This window comes from Anser cygnoides, chromosome 24 (assembly GCF_040182565.1).
Source record: "Anser cygnoides isolate HZ-2024a breed goose chromosome 24, Taihu_goose_T2T_genome, whole genome shotgun sequence".
NCBI classification, from domain to species: Eukaryota; Metazoa; Chordata; class Aves; order Anseriformes; family Anatidae; genus Anser; species Anser cygnoides.
In genome coordinates this window covers 7,638,900-7,659,911 of record NC_089896.1, presented here as the reverse complement: position 1 = coordinate 7,659,911, position 21,012 = coordinate 7,638,900, and the positions used below count along the sequence as shown (strand labels likewise).

At 40.2% G+C, this 21,012-nt stretch overlaps 1 protein-coding gene across 1 annotated transcript in view; it reads right to left on the bottom strand.

Annotated features, from left to right (window-relative positions):
* Positions 1 to 7,038: 7,038 nt before the first annotated feature.
* Positions 7,039 to 21,012, bottom strand: part of MACO1 (macoilin 1) — a 28,571-nt gene continuing 14,597 nt past the window's right edge. The window contains exons 5-11 of the mRNA XM_066982747.1: positions 20,230 to 20,408; positions 19,278 to 19,773; positions 11,772 to 11,930; positions 11,393 to 11,575; positions 10,460 to 10,580; positions 9,342 to 9,516; positions 7,039 to 8,225 (exon numbers count right to left, since the gene is read on the bottom strand). Of these exons, the coding sequence (XP_066838848.1) occupies positions 8,023 to 8,225; positions 9,342 to 9,516; positions 10,460 to 10,580; positions 11,393 to 11,575; positions 11,772 to 11,930; positions 19,278 to 19,773; positions 20,230 to 20,408 (1,516 nt within the window). The 3' untranslated portion in view covers positions 7,039 to 8,022. The remainder of the gene's footprint in view (positions 8,226 to 9,341; positions 9,517 to 10,459; positions 10,581 to 11,392; positions 11,576 to 11,771; positions 11,931 to 19,277; positions 19,774 to 20,229; positions 20,409 to 21,012) is intronic.

Genomic DNA, 21,012 nt, shown 5'->3' with positions numbered 1-21,012 from the left:
GCCGGGGTCCCCACGCGCGCCGCTGCGAAGCCTCAGAGCCCCCCGCAGCAGGGGCGGCCGGCCCAGGGGGACAACGCGCACCCTGCCCGTGCTGCCAGCGGCCACCCGGACGCCAGCCGCACGCGGCCGTTCCGCGAAACCCCCGGGAGAACTCGGCTCCCGCCCAGGTGCCTGCACGTCCCCGGAGGGCTTCCTGCTTGTCAGCATCTGCTGACTTCAGGCAGGCACCTTCGCAATTAGTTCACTGATAAACAAGCCTGAGAAAACCGTCTGGCAGGTATCCGACATGTCAGTGATTTATTTCCCTTTTTCTGTATTTTGGCTAAATATATTCTCTCTAAATACATCACCGTGCTCTGCTCCGTTCGGGCAGCAGCTTCTGCCTTGCTGCTTCCTTCCCATCCCTTCCTCTGCAGCAGTTTCACAGGGCAGGTACTGGCCAGCATCTTGACAGGGAAGGCTTTGCTGCGTCCCTGCTGCTGCAGTCTGCACGTTGCTGTCCCGTTAATTCCCTTTCGAAGCGCCCGGTGCCTGCTCCCGCACATCCCAGGGGTTTGGCTGCACTGGGCTGTTCCTCCAGCTGTTAATGCAAAGAGCGTAAGAGCGTGGGGCACACAGCAGTGCCGCCATCCCCTGCTGAGCTCTCCCAGCATTGGTGTCGATGTTCACCCATCACTTTGCCAGCAGCGCTGGCTCTGGTGGGAGCAGCGGAATGTATTTCTTCAGGTGCCACTGCAGTCAGAGAGTGAAAGACCACGACAGCATGACAGCAGCCTGGGAGAGAGGAGTCATCAAATCAAGGTCTCAAATGTGGCCATAAAGTGGAAGCCAGCCTCTCTGAATGTCATAATTTGGGTTTAAAATAGCCCTGCGAGGGTGAAAAATTACCAGTGTCATCTCTCCGCAAGGAAGGCAGGGCCTCGGGCTCTCAACGTCACAGCTTTGTACTCATCAGCCTCCTATCGTGCCAGGAAGCCCAGGCCATCCTACCATCAAGAGCAGCCCACAGGGAGCCCAGAACTGGACACAGTACTCGAGGTGAGGCCTGACCAGGGCAGAGTAGAGGGGGAGGATCACCTCCCTTGACCTGTTGGCCACGCTCCTTTTAATGCACGCCAGGATCCCATTGGCCCTCTTGGCCACCAGGGCACACTGCTGGCTCATGGTCAACCTGTCATCCACCAGGACCCCCAGGTCCTTCTCCTCAGAGCTCCTCTCCAGCAGATCATCCCCCAGCCTGTACTGATACGTCTGGTTGTTCCTTCCCAGGTGCAGGACTCTACACTTGCTCTTATTAAACCTCATTTGGTTTATTCCTGCCCATCCCTCCAGCTGGTCCAGGTCTCGCTGAATGGCAGCACAGCCTTCTGGCGTGTCAGCCACTCCCAGCTTTGTGTCATCGGCATACTTGCTGAGGGCAGATACTATTCCCTCATCAAGGTCGTCGATGAAGATGTTGAACAAAACCGGACCTAGCACCGACCCCTGGGGAACACCGCTAGTCACAGGTCTCCGGCCGGACTCTGCGCCACCGATCACCACCCTCTGAGCTCGGCCAGTCAGCCAGTTCTCAACCCACCTAACTGTCCACTCCTCTATCCCACACTTTCTCAGCTTTGCTATCAGGATGTCATGGGAGACAGCATCGAAAGCCTTGCTAAAGTCAAGGTAGATGACATCCACTGATCTGCCCCCATCTACCAGCTGGTGATGTCATCATAGAAGGCAACGAGGTTGGTCGAGCACGACTTCCCCTTGGTAAATCCATGCTGACTACTCCTCATAACATTCTTCTCTTCCAATTGCTTGGAGATGACATCCAGAACGAGCAGTTCCAACACCTTTCCAGGGACAGAGGTGAAACTGACTGGCCTATAGTTTCCCGGATCCTACTTCTTGCCCTTCTTGAAGACCAGGGTGACATTGGCTATCCTCCAGTCTTCAGGCACCTCTCCTGTTCTCCAGGACCTTTCAAAGATGATAGAGAGCGGTTCGGCGATCACTTCTGCCAACTTCCTTAGCACACGTGGATGCATCCCATCGGGACCCATGGATTTGTGTGCGTTGAGCCCACTCAGGCGCTCCCCATCTACCCTCGGGTCAACTACGGGGGAGCCCTCCATTTCCCAGCCCCTTTCTCCCCCCACCAGGGTTGAGGAGTCCCAGGGGGGAGTCCTTGAAGCAAAGACTGAAGCAAAGAAAGCATTCAGTATCTCCACCTTCTCGGCATCTCCCATTACCAGGACACCCCCCTCATTCAGCAAGGGACCTACATTATCCCTAGTCTTCCTTTTACTGTTTACATACTTAAAAAAACCCTTCTTATTATCTTTTATCTCTTTTGCAAGCCTCATCTCTAGGTGGGCTTTAGCCTTCCTTGTCGCGTCCCTGCAGGCCCTGACAACACTTCTATACTCTTCCCAAGAGGACAGGCCCTTTTTCCACATTTCATAGACCTTCCTCTTCCTTTTGATCTTATCGATTAGCTCCTTGCCCATCCACATAGGTTTCAAGCCCCCCTTCCCCGATTTCCTACTCTTAGGGATGCACCGATCCTGAGCTTGGAAGAAGTGCTGTTTAAATGTAGCCCAGCTCTCACAAGCACTCTTGCCTTCTAGCAACCTAGCCCAGGAGATACTTCCAAGCAGGTCCCGGAAGAGGTCAAAGTTGGCTCTTCGAAAGTCCAGGGTAGCAATCCTGCTTTTAGCCTTACTTCTTCCACCAAGTTCCGTCTTGAACTCCACCATCTCGTGGTTGCTGCATCCCAAGCTGCCCCCAACCTTCACATCCCTAACAAGCCCATCCCTGTTGGTAAGGACAAGGTCCAGAAGCACCCCCTGCCTCGTCGGCTCCTCCACCACCTGCGTCAGAAAATTGTCTTCAACGCATTGTAGGAACTGTTTGGACTGCTCGTGCCTGGCCGAGTTGCTTACCCAACAGATGTCTGGATAATTGAAGTCCCCCATGAGAACCAGCACCCGTGATCGTGAGGCTACTACCAGCTGTTTGTAGAAGGCCTCATCGACCACGTCCTCCTGATCTGGTGACCTGTAGTACACCCCCACAACAGTGTCTCCCATAGCAGCCCACCCCTTAATTCTCACCCACAAACTCTCCACTTGTCCTTCACCCTCCCCCAGGTGGAGCTGGGTACACTCTAATTGCTCCCTCACATAAGGGGCAACCCCACCCCCTCGCTTCCCCAGCCTGTCTTTCCTAAAAAGAACACAGCCCTCCATGGCAGCCTTCCAGTCACGCGAGCTGTCCCAGCCTTGCTTTCTTGCTAGCTGTGAGCACAGTGTGTCTGACCTCCCCAGCCCTGCCGTGCTCTGCCCAGTCATTTCAGAAGGTTTTTTTCTTGGTGTTATTTAAACTTTTTAAACCTTTTAAATTATTCACCTTTATCAAAACTAAAATAATTCTTTTTGAGACAACTCTTTGAACTGCCATACTTAAAAAACAAACAAACAAACAAAAAACACATGCAACATCAAAATATCCAGGATCTTAAAGTCTCCCATTCTTTATAGCTGAAACGTTTTCCTCAGTTTGACTGAAATGATGAAGTGTGTTTGCGGGTGTATTCTGGGCTGCTGGGATTTTGGCTACTCCTGCTTTACTCCCCCAAAGGCTGGAGGTCTCTTTTAATGTCATACTTGGAATTAAGCATTGGGGTTTGGCACCCTGATGATGTGGCCACATGCCTTAGGGAGATGAATACACCCAGCAAGGCAGCATGCTCTGTGGTACGGGTGCTCGAGATGGAAGTCAGGGCTGGGAGCATGTGCTCAGTCCCTGACAGAGTGCAACTTCAGGCTTGGCAGAGTGCAAGGGATGTCACAATATTGCTAACAGTTTATTTATTTCAAAAGAGTTGAATTAACATGAGCTGAAAAATTGCAATGAATTGTTTCAGTGACAGTTTTTTTTACATAAAAAACACACCAATGTGTATAACTCTCCAAGATGGCACTGGGTCCAGCATCCTTCCCTTTCAGAGGCAAATCTTCCTCTAGAGAATAGCCCAGTTGCTCAGGTGGGGATTTCTTAGGAAAGAGTGAGCAAAAGCCATTTCTTGATCTTTATGTATTTCCTTTGAAAAAGCTTTCATCCTATTCTCATCCCCTAAAGCAAGCCCCTAGCAGATTCTCCGTTCCCCCCTCATCTCACATCCTTTGCTGCTGTGAGCAACCTTTCTCTGCCACATTAGAGCAGGTGTGGATTAGGAAATTTATAGCACAGATGCAAAGGGAGTTTTATTTAAACTCTCTGAAAAGCCACGACGACCTGATGTAATCTTAGCATTAAGGTCAATTTAACGCATTCTTAATTATAACATTTTTTCAGGTTTTCCTTAAGAAAATTCTGTGTTCCCATTTGTCTCTACCCAGCAGTACTGTTGGTGTCGTCTCTCCTGTCACATTACTGCATTTACGATGATATTTCCAGCTGCTTCTACCCAGCCAAATTCAATACCTCCAGTGCTGTCTCATTAGAGTCAGACTTTATTATTGCTAGTGTTGCTTTGTGTTCAGATTGTACCAGAACATTAAATTCAAGGTGTAGACAGGAACAAAGCCATCAAGGCTATGTAGATGTAAAATAACATATGGACAGTGCTTTGCTGCTCTGGTTGTGCAGATTTTGAAGCTAATAATAATTCTAAACATCTCTTTTCATCTTATTTAATCTTTATAATCTCCTTACCCTCCAGTCCAGATTTTCTTTGCGTGCTGAGATTGCTCCTTGTAGCTGTACGTCTCTGCTAGATCTGTACATACCGCACATTGCCTTTGGGGAGGTGTACCCAGCTGTCCAGACGCAGACTTTATTAGGGATTTCTGTCCCAACAAAATGTCCTTCGTCCTTCCTACGAAGAGGGGGCAGGCAGGGCTGTGACTGTTTGGAAAATGTTGGTACATAAAAAATAAAATAATAATAATTTTAAAAAAGCATTTAATGGTGAGTGCATGCAGAGACCAGAGACCATTTTATTCCCAGTTTTACTCTGGATGTGCTTTGTAGCTTTTGGAATGGTTAGTTCTTACAAGTATTGCTGTTTTACGCACAGCTTCTAGGGTTATGTTATCAGATTAAAAGTCTTCACTTCCATGAAAAAATTTAGGTCTCTAGATTTCTGTGGTAAAAATTATGAAAATTGGAAGTTCAGAAAGCCAGATAGCAAGCACAATAATCTGACTTTTTTTTTTCCTTTTCCCTTTATTTATTTATTTTTTCATATTCAGACTCAGGGGAGGAGCTGACTAGGGGTTTTTTGAGCTTTAAATAGCAATGCTGGAATCTGGTCACGTGGCTGATAAGCTTGGCTCTCCAAAGGCAGAGCGCTCAGATCTCAGCTGATCACAAAAGGAACAGCAGGCACTGACCTCTCTAAAAAGCCACCAAATCCTCTTCTGGAAAAGAGCCTTGGCTTTTGCTGGCCTCTCATTCTTTTTATTTTTTTTTCCTTCCAATTGCAAAGAAAAATCCTTTTCCGATTTGGAAGTGTTTTGAGATCCCTGTGTGAGAGGTGCGGCACTCAGCAGGGATAATCAGCCCCCTTCTCTCACCCTCAAGCAGAGTCAGCAATTGCAGGTTGCACCAGGAACTCGGCCAACAGCAAATCTAACCATGCTTCGCTGGGGAACAGCATTACAGGGAGCAGGAGTTTGACCAAAAATGCTCTTCAACCTGGGAGACAGATCATCCTTGTACTATTTGGGAATTCAGACGGAAAATCCCTCTGACCTTTTATTCACTAAACTGTGTGCATGTCGGGCTTCAGACAATATACTTTCACAGGTATACCTGCTAAATCAGTTTGGAGTCCAGCTTCCTTTTCCTGCAGCTGCTGGTTTCCTGACCATAAGGCAGAGCTACATCCATCCATACCCCTGAACTGTTCTCCTGAAGACTGCTTGTACCTTCACTGTCTTTCAGCTATGCCTCAGCACCTTGTTGTTGAATGTCATTCTGCTTCCATTTGTACTGAATCAATTTTTTTTTTTTGGAAAACTATGTACTTTGAAACCTATTAGGTACAACAAACCAGAATATGGGTATTGATATTTTCACCATAATAACTTCAAAGAAGAAAGATAACTGTTCTTAAGACAGAAGATGTTAGAATAACGATCTCCACGGGGCAGGGATTATCATGCTTCTCATGAATACCTTTGGCATACGGCAGGGATCTCCATTCTGACTGGCCTAAGAAAACCTGCACCACTGCAAATGATACAGACCCGGGCCTTGTCCTCTAGCACTAAGACCAGCAGGAGCTTTACTAACCCAAAAGGAAGCCAGACTGGTCCCTTTGGTTCCTTTTAGCTCTGGCACTGCACTGAGACAGCAGCCAAAGTAGGCAGCAACATGGGGGAACCTCAACACAAAAACTCTGTGACACTATTTCATGTTTTGCACAAAGATGAAAAAACTAAGACATTTCTGAGTAACACTTTTATGGTGACAATTACACAAGATGATTCAAAAATGCAAATGACAGCAACATGCACACCTGGCTAAAGCTGTAAGTTTTATCCCAAAAAGATATCTGTGAGTAAAATTATGAAACTTTAACACTTCTACTGACTTGTGTACTAGTTCATTTTTTTTTAATTGAGGCATACATGCCAAATAGCATGAAACTTGAAAGAAATAAGGTTTTTGGTGTTTGTTGTTGTTGGTTTTTTTTTTTTTTTGAGAAGAACTTTGTTTTTCCAGAGTCCACTGCATGTCTGCAAAATCATAATGCTGGGTTTATACTTGTACTAGTTCTCAAGACATTTTTGCTTCCCATCCCTCCACAATCCCCACCCTCAAAAAACTGAAATACTTCAGAAGTTGCCAGTGCAAACACTTTCTATCAGCGTATATTACACATTTGACTTTAAGCCTTTGTGCAATTTATGAATTTCTGTTAAAAACTCTTAAAAAACACCTTGGCACAAAAGCTGAAAAATATTCTGCTCCATTCGAACTGTCAAACACAAGGTGATGTAGAGTGTAAATCATGGTAGAATAAAATAAAAAAAAAAAAAACCAGAACTGCAGCTTTTATTAGCCAGCTTTACAGTCTCTTGTATACAGTACATTGCACAATTCCGCCTTCACAATAACGCTTCCTGTATTAATATTGTGCCTTCCATGATGCTGTATAATCAAGGCAAGTTACAGAACACTGCTGAGTTTATATCAAAATAAACAGAAGATGTAACTTTGGTTTATAATGAACATCCAAATTACCAAGTACAATTTGCAGTAGACTGTAATGAGCTTGATATATAAGCTAGATGACAGTGAAGGGGGGAAAAATAGTTTAAACTATCAAGTTTCCTCTTGAAATGTCTTTTCCCAAGGCACTGTGAACAAGACTGTTAGCAATTATCAATCACTAGAAACACCAATGGGAATATAAATATTTCACATAACAACCACCATCATATCATCCTCTATTCTCTTCTTCTTTTGCTTAAACAACGCCCCTAAAATTTGTTTGGTCCTTTGAGGGGGTAACCAAATTATCTTCTGAAACATCATGTATTTTTATTTAATACGTCTATAAATCAAAGCTTTGATAGATTATTTAACCCTTTCACTGTAAAAACTAAAGGCTTTACCTCACTATTTCTCAATGAATCTGATTTGCAAATTCAACTTGATTGTTTAAAAAAAAAAAAAAAAAGAAGAAGAAGAAAGGGTTCAAAATCAAGCAAAGCCCTGTATTTTTCAAGAGGAAACCATGCAGGAGTACATAAGAAGGCAAAATTGGCTATTTGAAATCCAAGAATCATTTTTAATGCGTTGGCCAAGGAAAATAAATCACAAACGTTCTGTGAGGTTTTCTAAAAATTTACAAGAAAAACTGATGGGCAGTTCTAGTCAATCCAGATGTTCTTCGTTCCTGTTTTAAATGACAACGAATACAGTCTCACACAATACAATTTCATCTTGACTGCAAGAGACACTCCTGTGTGAAGCCTTCAGCATGACAAAATTACTGGGCAAAAAGAAAATTGGCATTCATTTCTTCATGGGCTGATAAACAGAGGCATTGGGATCAAGTCCAGAAGGGCTGGTCTCCACAAATTTGGAAGAGTAATGTGGGGAAACAGGACTCAGAGTGCTGGTGGCTGCAGTGTATGTTATGCTGGGCATTACTGCCATAACTTCTGCAATCTTCTGTTTTAGGTCCTTGATTTCCTGATCTTTTTGAATGATCTGCCCTGAAAAAACAAATTGCATCGCTTAAAACCAGCTGTATGTTTTTGCCTGCCACCATTTACCTAAAACACCCAGAAGACATTCAGCTTTTTGATATTATATACCAGTGAAAGCACAACTCATGTAACTGCCAGTGTGTGTTAGTGAGTTATGTTTAATTATCTCTAGTTACCACATAACGCTAGTAGACGCAGCACTTATATTAGATATTGCATTGTTTGGATTCACAGCTGCACAATACCAAAATATTATTTCTATGGCTCAACTTTTTTTCTGCACTTTCCAATTCATAGTTTACAAGCACCTCACAGAAGCTTATTAAATGTGTTATTTTCCTTATTTTCAAAACTGTCCTATTCTCACCATTTTTCAAAACTCCCTTTGTGGACACTGACAAAATCATTACATCGATTTATGTAACTATGTAAAGAGAAACACCAATGAAATGAGAACAAAAGACATTCTTACTCTAATCAAATTTTCCTGCAACCAAACAAACTTCTGCAAGGAAATCAAATGGGTGCTAAATCAAAAGGTTATTTAATTTTCCTTCACGGTTTGCACGGCTGAACAAAGGGCAGTCTGGCCAGTTTTTATACTGGCTTAACGCTCCCTCTGGTGGCTGCAGTGGCAGCCAAACACGGACGCCAGCGTCAGCTGCTTACCCCATGGTGTGAAGTATAAGACACCATTTTGTTTTTATTTTTATTTTTTTATTTTTTCCCCACATTTAGGTTGAATTTATTTCAGGAGTATCAACATGTTATTAAGATTCCATGCAAGGGCTTAATAGATGGCAGCTACTATTTTATCTTCGAGCTCTTTAAAAGAAGTTCTTCAGGCTTTAGGGTAATGGTTCATAAAAATGGAGAAAAATCATCAAAAAATAAAACAAAACACCGTCTTGATATTTATCAGCTTAGTTCAATAACCTGGGGAAATTAAATCAACTGGAAAGCTTAGGCTCACATTCAAAATGATGTATAAAATAAAATCCCACTGAAAGCTTTCCTGAGCGTGGACCGCAGCCCACCCCTACATAAAAAGGCAGGATATTCTGTCATGTTTTCACCATTTCAGTCTATACTACTGAGTTGAATTAAACTATCCCATATTACCTTGGGCAATCTCAAGCTGCCGTTTTGCATCTCCTAATGCAGAGAATAGATCCAACTTGATTCTTGTCTCTGCACTCAGGCTGTTCTCTAAGTGCTGTGTTTTATCCTGCATGGCTGAAAGAGCTGACATTAACACCTCCGTATCCTTCTCATTTTCCTTGTACTTCCGCAGTTCCTGTAGGAGTAATTGGGACAAATGTTATTCATATAGACTTCACACATGAGATACACCGAGAAGTCTTTCTCTTCCTCACAGCACACCACTACTGGGCTTGGTATTAATACTGTAAAATTAAGATGACGGCTAATTGAGGACACTGTAGTATTACCTCCAGTAACACATGACCATCACACAAGTGATTAAAGCCATATCGTACAAAGAATAATTTCAGCACAGTGAGCAAGTACCACTCATTCTGCTTCTCAGCCTTCTATGATCTGTATCATTGAACCCCCCCTCCCCGAAATCCTCCTCATCACTTCCGAGAGCCAGCTGAGAAGCTGCATGGTACTCTTGTGGAAGCACAAAGAGCTAAGTTATGGAATATGAAAACATTTCCCTCAAGGAAAATGGCTAGAATGGTGACTAACCTCTTGCTAGAGAGTTAAAAGCAATACTAAACAAACACCACATTTTAAGCTATTTCGACTATGTGAGGAGAGGCATTTATCTCAGCATACTTCCCACACTGAACCTAACTGTGCTGAATATCCAAGCACCTTCACCAAAAAATCCAAGCCTGGCTAGTGATTAGGACTACACTGAGTAAGCAATCCTACTTGCCAACAATGAGATTTATAATGATGTAGACCGGCTACAAGCTCCTCACAATATAGGAAAGATGTTGTGGAAATTATATTCTCCTCAGTCTATCCAGACCATTGGTTCTGAGAAAAAAAAATCTAAATCATTTAAATAATTGAGTGGTATGGAAATGAGACGATGAACACTTCTTATACCCATATTCTTACAAACCCTGATATCAGACAAGGAAGAAAAACATCTGAAGAGAGTAATACTTAAAGGTGTTGATTGCCTCTTATAGATATCCACCAGTTTCAGGGGTCTGAAAGCACTCATTGTGAGCTGATCTAAGCCCCTGGTACTTTCTTGTTACCTGAACTTTCATTTCTAGTTCTCGTATCTGATCTTCCTTCAGCTTTATGTCAATTGTTAGCTTCTTGCACTCTGTCTCCAGCTCTCGGATACGATTCCGTAAAGTTTCAGTACATTCTCCTCTGTAGGAAAAACATTAAAAGAGAAGACTGTGAAAAAAAAAGAATGCGGCTGACAATCCTGAATTGTTTATAACATGAAAAATTAACATAAATATTGAAGGATACAAAGAGGTAGCTAACTTTGTTCTTTTCAGCAAGAGAATTTCCCTTATGGCAACAATGCAACAAGCTGCCAAGAGTTACCCAATGTTATGCCTCAAGTACTAGGAAATTGCTTGGGACATTTATGAACTATGGAGAATAGAAAAGCAGAAATAATTATTTTTAGACATTAGGAACACTGCAGTCGTCTGTACTTCTGCCATGCTTTCATCTTGAAAAGCTTTACATCTATACACCTACATTACTACTGAAACATCACTGTGCTGAGCACTGGTAGTCACTGGCTAGATTAGAATATTTTTGAGATTTGAGATAAAGACAGAATTTTCGCCAAAAGGACACTGCACAAAACCTTGATTCACAGTCCCCACATGAAATGGGATATTCCTCTTAAGAAGACTAATCCACAGGGCACAATAGCCCTCTGCTAACACAATCAATGTAGAGCCAATAATTTAGAGTGCATTCATCATCCTGTAAATTTAACAGATATGAGTACTTAGACTGAACTTAATGGAAGGTGACCTCCCCATCCTCCCACTGTCTTAACACAAACAAACCTCAACAAAAATAAAGCTTTTTTTTTTTTTTAAAGTCAAATACAAACCACTCCTTTATGTACACAATGGTAAAAAATGCATCTCAGTGACAACAGCTGCATTTCAGACATTTTCTGGAGCTGAGGTTGCTTCTACATTAGAACCAACTACCTTGTAGCAGCAGCAAATGCAACAGCACGTGCAGCAGTTGCTTCTTCCAACTTCTTTCTTTTCTTTTCTTCCATTAACTGTTTTTCTACAAAGGCTCTTGCCTCTTGCTCTGCCTTTAGTTTCTTCTCCAACTGGCTGATCATTTGCTTGTCTTTTTGTTTCATTTGTACAGCGTTGTGCAATCTGGAAGGTAACAGGTATGGAATTTAACAGAGGACTTCATTTACTAAAAATAAATTCCAGTCACTAGTCTTAAGTGAGTCTTGCTTTACTTGCAGGCATGCACCTTAAATTTTGTAGAGTTTTAACATAATAACTTCCTCTCTAGTAAACTACAGTCATCAGCAACTAATTTACACAGATTTGCAGAAACACGTACTTGTTCTGGAGCAGTTCATTTTCTTGCCGTAGCTGTCCAATTTCAGATCGAATTCCCCGCTCTGTGTTAGTCAAAGAACTGATCTGACTACGTAGCTCCTGTTCGATCTGCCTGCTTGCTTGCAGGTCAGCCTTTAACTTTTTAATATCTTGTTCCAACCTAAGATAGACAATTTTAGAAGACAATTTCAACTTTACTTCCCAGATACACAAAGGTTCAAGCACATTATATAAAAATAATCACAGAGTAAACATCATACTATCTGCCCCCCTAAACCCTCCTTACTTAAAATAAACAGCTCAGAAATTATGTCTCTGTTGAACAATCTTTATGTTACTATACATATATAACTCTATGTATAGCTATACACACAATTCATAACTCCCCACAGGAATTTAGCTTTTCTCCATGCACTGCACTGCAACATTGTAAAACATCCTATGGAACTATATTTTTCCCTCCAAGTAGAAATAAAACTGATGGGAAATTGAAATTGAGAAACTGTAAATGCTGACAGATGAACAGATGAACTAATTTTACTTTTCTCAAATTGTTAGCAATAGCTGAGCTATGGAGTGCACTTATGAGTTCTCACTAAACATTTTTTCTTTCTTGAAGTACAAGACGTACACTTTAAACAAAAAGTACGTGTTAATTATCCACAATTCAGGAGTCAGCAAATTTAGTTTTAATTCCTCCTGAACAGAGCAGAGACCATCTGCTACACACTTATTGTAGCTTTAGAAAGTTTTGAAGACTCATGAAAGCTTATTAATTAAAATATTTACATCCAGAATTGGTTAAACAAAGCACCAGTTTCTGAAGAGAGTCACCCAGCTCACCTTCATTTTCCCCCACATTTTTAAAATGAGATTATTGGTTCTTAGAATAAAAAAAAAATACATCAGTCAAATCATGTTCTACAAGCACTGTCACAAACTCTTTTTGTATGCCTCTCAGTCATTCATGTGCTATCCTCATTTTCCCCGTCAGTTATCAATTTAAGTTTTTTAATGGTTATAAAGAAGAAAGATGTTTTTATTTCCTGAAGTTCCACAGACTTCATGGTAGTTGAACATTAAGATTTGGGGAAAATAGTCACAAAAGCCAGAATGAACTGCTCTTAGTGACATCCAATACTCCAGATTAAAGGTTATAGCTCTTTGTCTTCATAATGAGACACTTTGCTCTTTTGGGCTTCAGTGCAGGAAAATCTCAACCTAAAATGCTTCTGTGCGACATGACAGCACAAGGCGTAAGACCATCCTCTTTGAATGAATCAAGAGGTTAAATGTGGAATCATTGAACTTTTGGAATTTCATAGAAGAGTATCTGCAACAGGCTGAAACTCAACCAAAGAGGTCTACTGGGATAAACTAACAGCAAAAAGCAGCCTATTTAGGATCGTGGTCTACAATACATTTCTCTAACTCAAATGCTCAGATCCTACATTCTACAGCTGTACTACACTGTCCCTCGAGCTTACCTCTAGGGCAGTAGAACTAGTAGGTATAGATGAATTGCTTTTAATATAGTATAAATCAGGGCCAAAGTGTATGTAAAAAACAAACAAACAAAAAAACCTTACTAGGCAAATAGTAATTGTACTAAGCAAATGAACATTTCATAATGAAGACCATAAATCACTTCAACATCTTGTACTCTGTTGTAGAAGAAAAAGAATTTGAAAACATTACCAAAGGTTCATTCATCCATTTAACCATCACACACAAGCCAAAAATGGAAAATCCATCAGCAGATGATATTAAGTATGAATTTTCACGGGGGTCTGTATGTTCAGTGTGTTAGGTGGTAGAGCCGGACAGTAACTGGGTGACAATGTAACAGTTCAATTTATATCTTCTAATAAACAGAGACTAAGTGTTTTGCAAAGAGCAAAATTATTAATGTTGTAGGAAGCATTAACTGTTGTATATCAACAACTGATTGGTTTTAACATACGTTTTCATAAATATTAACAATGATTTATAAAAGCTATGCACATAAATCACATGCACATACTTTATATTGACAAGTATCCATAAACAATTTCAATATACAACTCTACAATAAAGTGGTAACAGTGAAAATAAGACAGCTGTAAACACCATTCTGCCTATATCCACAACTATGTCAAACTTGCTCAAATATGATACATCTGGATTTATTACAGATATTTAGAAACCCAGAAAAAGAGGCCCTGATTAAGCAATGCCTGAATAAGTCAGGAGCTGGCACACTACAAGCTGAATTAGTATTTTTGGTAACAGGGTATTCACAACTATTCCAGCTTAAGCCACCTGGTTCACAGCTTTTGTGACAGTTTCAGTGAGGGCTCTGTACCCGCAAAGCTCACAGGACTGGTCCAGACTGCGCTGTAAAGAAAGTGGAAACCTCTATGATCTGTAGAGCACACACAAAGGTGAGCAGAAAGGATGCCTACTCTCAAAAATACAATCAAATACCGTAGCAGACATTTTCCTGCAATTTATAGAGCAAATGAATGTTCCTGGCTATCCAAAATGAATTAGGAAGCTATTAATCCATCACAATGTAAGAACCAAATGTGTCCTAGATGGCTTTTCTCATCAGGACATCAGACCTGCCAAAATTAGATACAATTTAATTAAAAAAAAAAAGTCATATAGTTTCCCCTCCAAAATATGTACTTTTTGCATTCTCTGATGTTAACTGTATGCTCATCCACCTTATAAAGTCTAGTCAAACATTTTTAGCCTAAATTTCTGCTGTAAAAGAGGAGGTAAAAGCTCTTCCCTGTATAGAGAGAGGTCATCCATCATTTTCAGGGAAACACAAGGAGATTAAAAGAAAAACAAAACAAAATAAAACAGCCACTTCTCTGTTGCCCCGTTTCTAAAATGGAAGTACTTCATCAGGGTAAACTGATAAAATTTCATAAAAAAAAAAGCTTTGCTGCTGCAAGCACAGATTGGTGAGAGTTTTCCTTCTTCCTCCCTGTAATAGTCTGTATCACTTGTTATAGTGAGAAATGACACAATAAGTGACACAAAATGACAAAATAACACTTATTATTTCTACTAATTCATTTTCTGCTTAAGTCTCTTATTTCTAGGCTTATTGGAAAAATATTCTTTCCTATTTACAAAGGGGGACACTTTGACTTCTAGAAGATATTTTTCTCTGTTGCTGTACAAACTACAAGTAATTTTGAAGCACAATTGTTTTTAAAGTGTTGTGGATTATTACATTGGGCTGTTTATACAACCAAGGTCAATTTCTTTCAGTTTGTCATCACTATAAGCACAAATTTATGGATTTTCTTTCTTTTAGCACCACTGCCTATCTTTACTGATCTCAGTAATGAAGAAGATCAATCAACAATCACCTGCAAGACAGCGCATTTTTCCAAATGCTTCTTGGAAGACTGATGGACCAACTTAATGACAACTCAGGTTGAGTTAATACTTCTAAGTATCGATAACTGTTTGATGAATAGCATACCCTTGCTTACTCAATTAACTCATCTCCATAATCATCTGGTAATTGCACACAAATTAAAAACAATCTATATTTATATTATTTACCTAAAGTTTTAACATCACCCAGAGGGCACTTGAGAGCTTCTCTAAGAGACACATTTTTTTTAAATTTGTTCTCTTCTTGCCCAATTTGTTGGCATAAGCCACAGGCATCCCCTGAAGGGAACCTCCTTCTTTGAAGTTGCCGATGCGATCACACAGCACTGAGGTTCTCCTGCTGTCAGTGCCAGACTACTGCCAGCAGTTCCGCAGAGCATTTTTCATTACCAAAAAGACAATAATGCATAGGCAGGAAGCTGAGTTACTTATTTTTCTTCTGCACAGAATTGTTCTAAGTAGCTGGCATTTTGAAAGGTTACTCTGTTTCTGAGCAGTCCATGCACTCTACTGACAATGGCCTGAAAAAGGCTTGGTAGAAGGCATCTCACAGATTTCTGGCTTACATTCCCGATGATTTTTATTTTCTGTTCTCTACTTTCCTCAGTCCCGTCGTATCATGTAGAACACTGACCATCTCCCCCAGTGTAGCTGACAGGAAAAAGCCTTCTGGTATACAAAAGCCATTTCAGGCATCAGGCATAAGGAAGAAGAAACAATCACTCTTCAGACACCAACGGTGCCACAAAAGATGGACAACGATTAACATCAGAGGAACAGAAGTTTACATTAAAATCTTCCAAGTCTGTCTCTGCAGGAACATTGAGTTTTAGGAAAGCAAAGTAAGGTGTGATGGACCATCCTTTACTTCACAAATATTTTGCTTAATTCAATTTCCAGAATGCCGTAGCTATCTCTGTGAATAATGAGTATGTAAGACAGCTTGTTTCAACATGTGCAAAAGGCAAGACCTCTATGGATACAAACACTTTTGCTGAGCTGCATAGCCAGGGTTTTTTTGGGCAGTGGTGGGGTGTTTTGTTTTGTTTGTTTTAAGGGTGCAAATAGCTGGAGCGAGGACATGAGTATTACCATGCAATACCCAATTAAAAAACACATTGCAAGCTACAATTACAGCTTGGATTTGTTCCATACATCAGGCCCCTGAAACACGAACAAAATCTGCTGCACCTCCAAATTGACAGTGAAATGGTAACAAGAAGCCAGCTTGTTCTGCAGTTACTGATATACAATATTCAAAGGACACCAATTTTACCTCTCTATTAGCCCAGTTACTGCGGTGTCCAGAAATAAGACAGAATAATGACAGAGATGCAATGATTAAGTGCTTGACAAACAAACAGCAGATTTCAGCACTCGTCAGAACCAGATACTCATTTCAATTGCAGGATCAAAAAGCCTAAGACAAAGAGATTGCTTTGAAGGCCGATTGGCAGGGACAGAGCGCCTCCTGAATCCTTCTACTCTAGCTATCAAAATGACAATAACATAACAGTCTCTGAAATATCAAGTGATGGGGATCGGTCACTTCCTCTCCAGAAAACTAAACCTGTGGATAATTCAGAACACTAAAAGCTATTTCTCCTCGAATCTCAGAATGTTTCACATGAAATATTTTTGTCTTAACTCATAAAAGCTAAATATTTGCTGATATTTCTGAAATATAAATATGCACTAACCATTTTCCTGGCAGAACAACAACAAAAAAATCCCATTTCAAATATAAGTGAATATATATAAGCCCCTAAATTTCTTAGCTGTACCCTTTCAGATATAACATGTTACATCAAATATTTAAGAGAAAGCTGGGAAGCATGCAAGACTGTCTTGTTCTAAATATATATATATACAAATAAAAATAAAAACCACCAAAACAAACAAAACTAACACACACAACTGACACGATCTTCACTGTCTCAAACTAACTCCTGTCAATCCTGAGTCCCTAGCAGTTATAAGGCATTCTTTACATTTAATATTGGTTCGTTAGCTCAGGGAAATCATTTGTAAACAAAAAAGGGAAAGCAGCTTGGCTCTGACATCCTGCTGTGAGTCTGCTGGACAAGAAGTTATAAAAAGCATCTTTATTTGGAAGTTGAGCAGATCTGATTTTGAAGTCAGACACAAATGCCGGACTTTTCATTGTCCTTTTCAGAGTACAGCCTTGATGCAAAGCAAAAGTTGAATAACAGGAATGAGCAATACCACTGGAAGTGGATAGGATGATAGTAACACCTCATCAACTGACAAGCTAAAAAAAAAATAAACATGAATTTAAAATTCAGTGTGAGGAGTAATACAAAGGACCACACATCACACAGAAACAATTGACAAAAAAAAAAAAAAGTGAAGTAGTTTAATTCACTTTCAGGGCTAAGTAAGGCTATGTTGCATAAACGTACTTTCTGAGAACACTGATCGCGTACCCTGTCCCTACACCGGGAATTAGAGGAGCTAATATTCTGTAAGGGCATAATCTAGTCTACTGAATTCTCATTTCTGCATTAGAAATCTCCCTTTGGACAATTACAATGACCATGTGGTCTAATCTCACATTCGATGAACAGCATATAAAAATCTCAATATGCAATTTAAAACCTAAACCACATGAGATTTATATCTCATTCTTTATCATAGCTACATGGGACAAAATTCTTGAATGGCAGGTCCTTCTATAAAGTGATTCCCTCCTCTTTTCTCATGACTTTTTAACAATGTTTCAGACTGCAGCAAGGCTGAACTGATCATTCTCTTCTTCAGTGAGCAAGTAAGCCATGTAAAAAGTACAGAGATGCCATCTGAAACTGACGGCATACAAATATAGCAGTCCTGTACACATTCACTTAGATACAGCCTTGCTGAAGACAGAGCCATCTGCATCCCATTAATCTTGACTGAATTTGGGTCATAGATGAGATTGACTAGCTTATTCCTTATTTATTTTATGCGAGTTTTCAACAGACATTAATATGAAATAGTTTGGCTCTTTAATTGGCAGAAATATGCCAATCGGTGGTAGAGCGATCATCAGAAAACAGTATTTTCATTGAAATAACTGTATTCACATAGCACAAATCCTCAGAGACAGACCAGAGTCAAAAGTCCAATTATCAAAAGGTACCAGCAGGGAAAGTGAACCTAATCTGCCAATTGAGTTAACCACCAAGGATCTGTTGACCAAAGCGTTTTCAGCACATGAGAAGACGAAAAAGAGACAGAGGTCAGGAATGACAGAAAAGCATGCAACTGTGCAACAGCTTTGTTCTGACATAGCTCTATCCTATTTTGAACACTTTACACATTATGTCTTTCTTACAAGTATTTGTTTTACAAAAAATGACAACACTGTCTCAGGACTTACGTGCTCTATGTTGTTAGCTGCACGTCACAAATACATCTTTATTTACATATGCTTATCTGGAGTTTAAAGATGGGATTTTGCCAATCTTCATAGTTTACAAGGCAGCTAAATTAAATCTCTATGATGTGTATTTAAACCAGTATGTTATCAGGTATGCAAACAGGAAACTTCAGTTAATGCTCCAAGGAGTCACAGAGTAGCTGATACTTTGCACCTGTACTTGTGAAATGAAGATGAAACCAAAAGCCAAACACTTCGGAGGGGTAAAATGGCATCACCACCAAACAAAAAAACACAATTAGTTCAGGCATGAAACCCCACCGAATTCCCTGGAGATGTAAAGGTCACCCCAGGGAACATTTGTCAAGAACACATCCCCTGAGCTCCGAAATAATGATTCTCCACGTTTTTCTCACACCTTCTATCAAACGACTGTCACAGATATTAAGACTCATGACACCCTTGTGAGGTAGGCTATTATCATATACTGAGGTAGAAAGTAAGCAATTTGCTCAAGGTTGCACAGCAAACCATAGGCAAAAGTCAGGAACAGAACCCAAGAGGACTAGCTCCTTGTTATCTTAATTCATTCCTAGAAAATTCTGTTTTCTTTACGAGATCATAAATTACATTTTCCAAAGACAAACAATAAAAAAAGCATATCCAATGTACTTGCACCCAGAGAGGTTGAAGGAGGCTGTTACAAAATGCTCAAATCAAACTTACCTCACCAATGCATCTGGTTTGCTTAGCTGGTTATTAGGAATACAATTTTCCATTAAGTCCTTATGTGCACTTGGGCTCTTGCTTGGACATTTCTGTTTTTTCTCATTTTTAGTAGATGATGAAGGGATGCTCCCATTAGTTGCACTGTGACTGCGAGGTGAGGAATTCACAACTCCACTAACATTTTTGTAATTTTTGGATGAGGCAGTGCATGAGTCCTCTTTTAAGAGGTTTTCTGTACTTCCTACAAGATCATTATTTAATCTTTTACTATTGATATGGTTTTCCATATATTCAATTTCCTGTATTTTAGAGTCTACAGGTTGCAAAATATTATTATTTATTCCAAGGTTGTGTTTCTTAGCATCCTTGTCCTTCTCTTTTCCCTTTTCTCTATATTCTAGCTCTGGCAACGTTGCAGATACTTTTTTATTGGTTGGAATGCCTCCATTGTGCTGCAAAAGTATTGAGGAATCCATCTCAGATAATCCTTTGGCTGTAATACCAAAATAAAAAAATAGTTAGTTCATTAGAATCAATCAATATTATGACACACAGAAATATATGCAGATGACAATCATTATTAGTCTATTTAGCAAAACAAAACAAAACAATAAAAAACAGAATAGAAGCCATGTGACATTTTCAGATTTTTTTCCACTTTACAGACAGCAAAGAGTAACCTAGACGTTTAATAATAAATAATAATTCTGTCTTCATAGAGCACTGACTACTAGATTGATGTAGTTCCTAGTAAACTAATTAGAGAGAACATAATTCATTTCTACTGCCATTTTAACCACTGCCAAAAGTTTAATTTCTGTCTCCTCTAAATTCACAGTACTTACATCATAACAACATGCACTAGAGAAGCTCTTCTTCAGCAGGCTTTTTTTTTTTTTTTTAAATTGCAGGTGATAATAGCAAATATTAAGTAATAAGTACAGTTTACCTTCCTCTGCCTCCCTCTCTTGCCTTTGTAGCATCTGCTGTTCTGGGGGCAGAGCTTGCTGGAGAAGCTGCATGTAGAACTCATTCTCTTTCTGAACTTCTTTTTGTTTTCTTAAACGCATTTTGTAGCTGACATAACTTTTAAAGCCAAAGCCCAAAGTCACAACGGGGTAGCCAATACTAGGAAAAAAGCAACTTTATTATTCAAAATGTAATCATAATAGCAAATAAACCGAAAAGCTGTGAATACATATGGATTACAACTTTTCATAGGAAGCAATATATTAATTTTTTTTTGCTGTACAACAATACATTTTAAAGTGCAGAGATGACATTACCAAGATAAAATTATGGTTTGTTACAGACAGCAATTAACTGTAGCATAGATTAAAAGGTTATAACAATGTAGCTGCATTATGCACAGCAAAGACAGCTCTCAGACAAGTACAAATTACGCATCTTTTAAGGAGATAACAGCCAACAACAACAGAAGTTCCTAAGTTCCCCTAAAGGGACGTTTAATATATATTAAGCTGGGAGATGCATAATAAACATCCAACCAGAAGACTGAAAGGAGAAACTGATTCTTAGTCCCATCCCTTCACACTCGAAATTAAGAACATATATGCCTTTTCCACCACTCTGTAAAGTAGAGACAAAGCAATTGTTTTGCAAAAGACTGCCTCTGCAACAGGCCCTGTACTACCTTCTCACTGCAACACAGGCTGAGAAACAAGAGCTGACAAAGGTGCTGGAACATACAGCTCTGGGGCTACTGCACTGC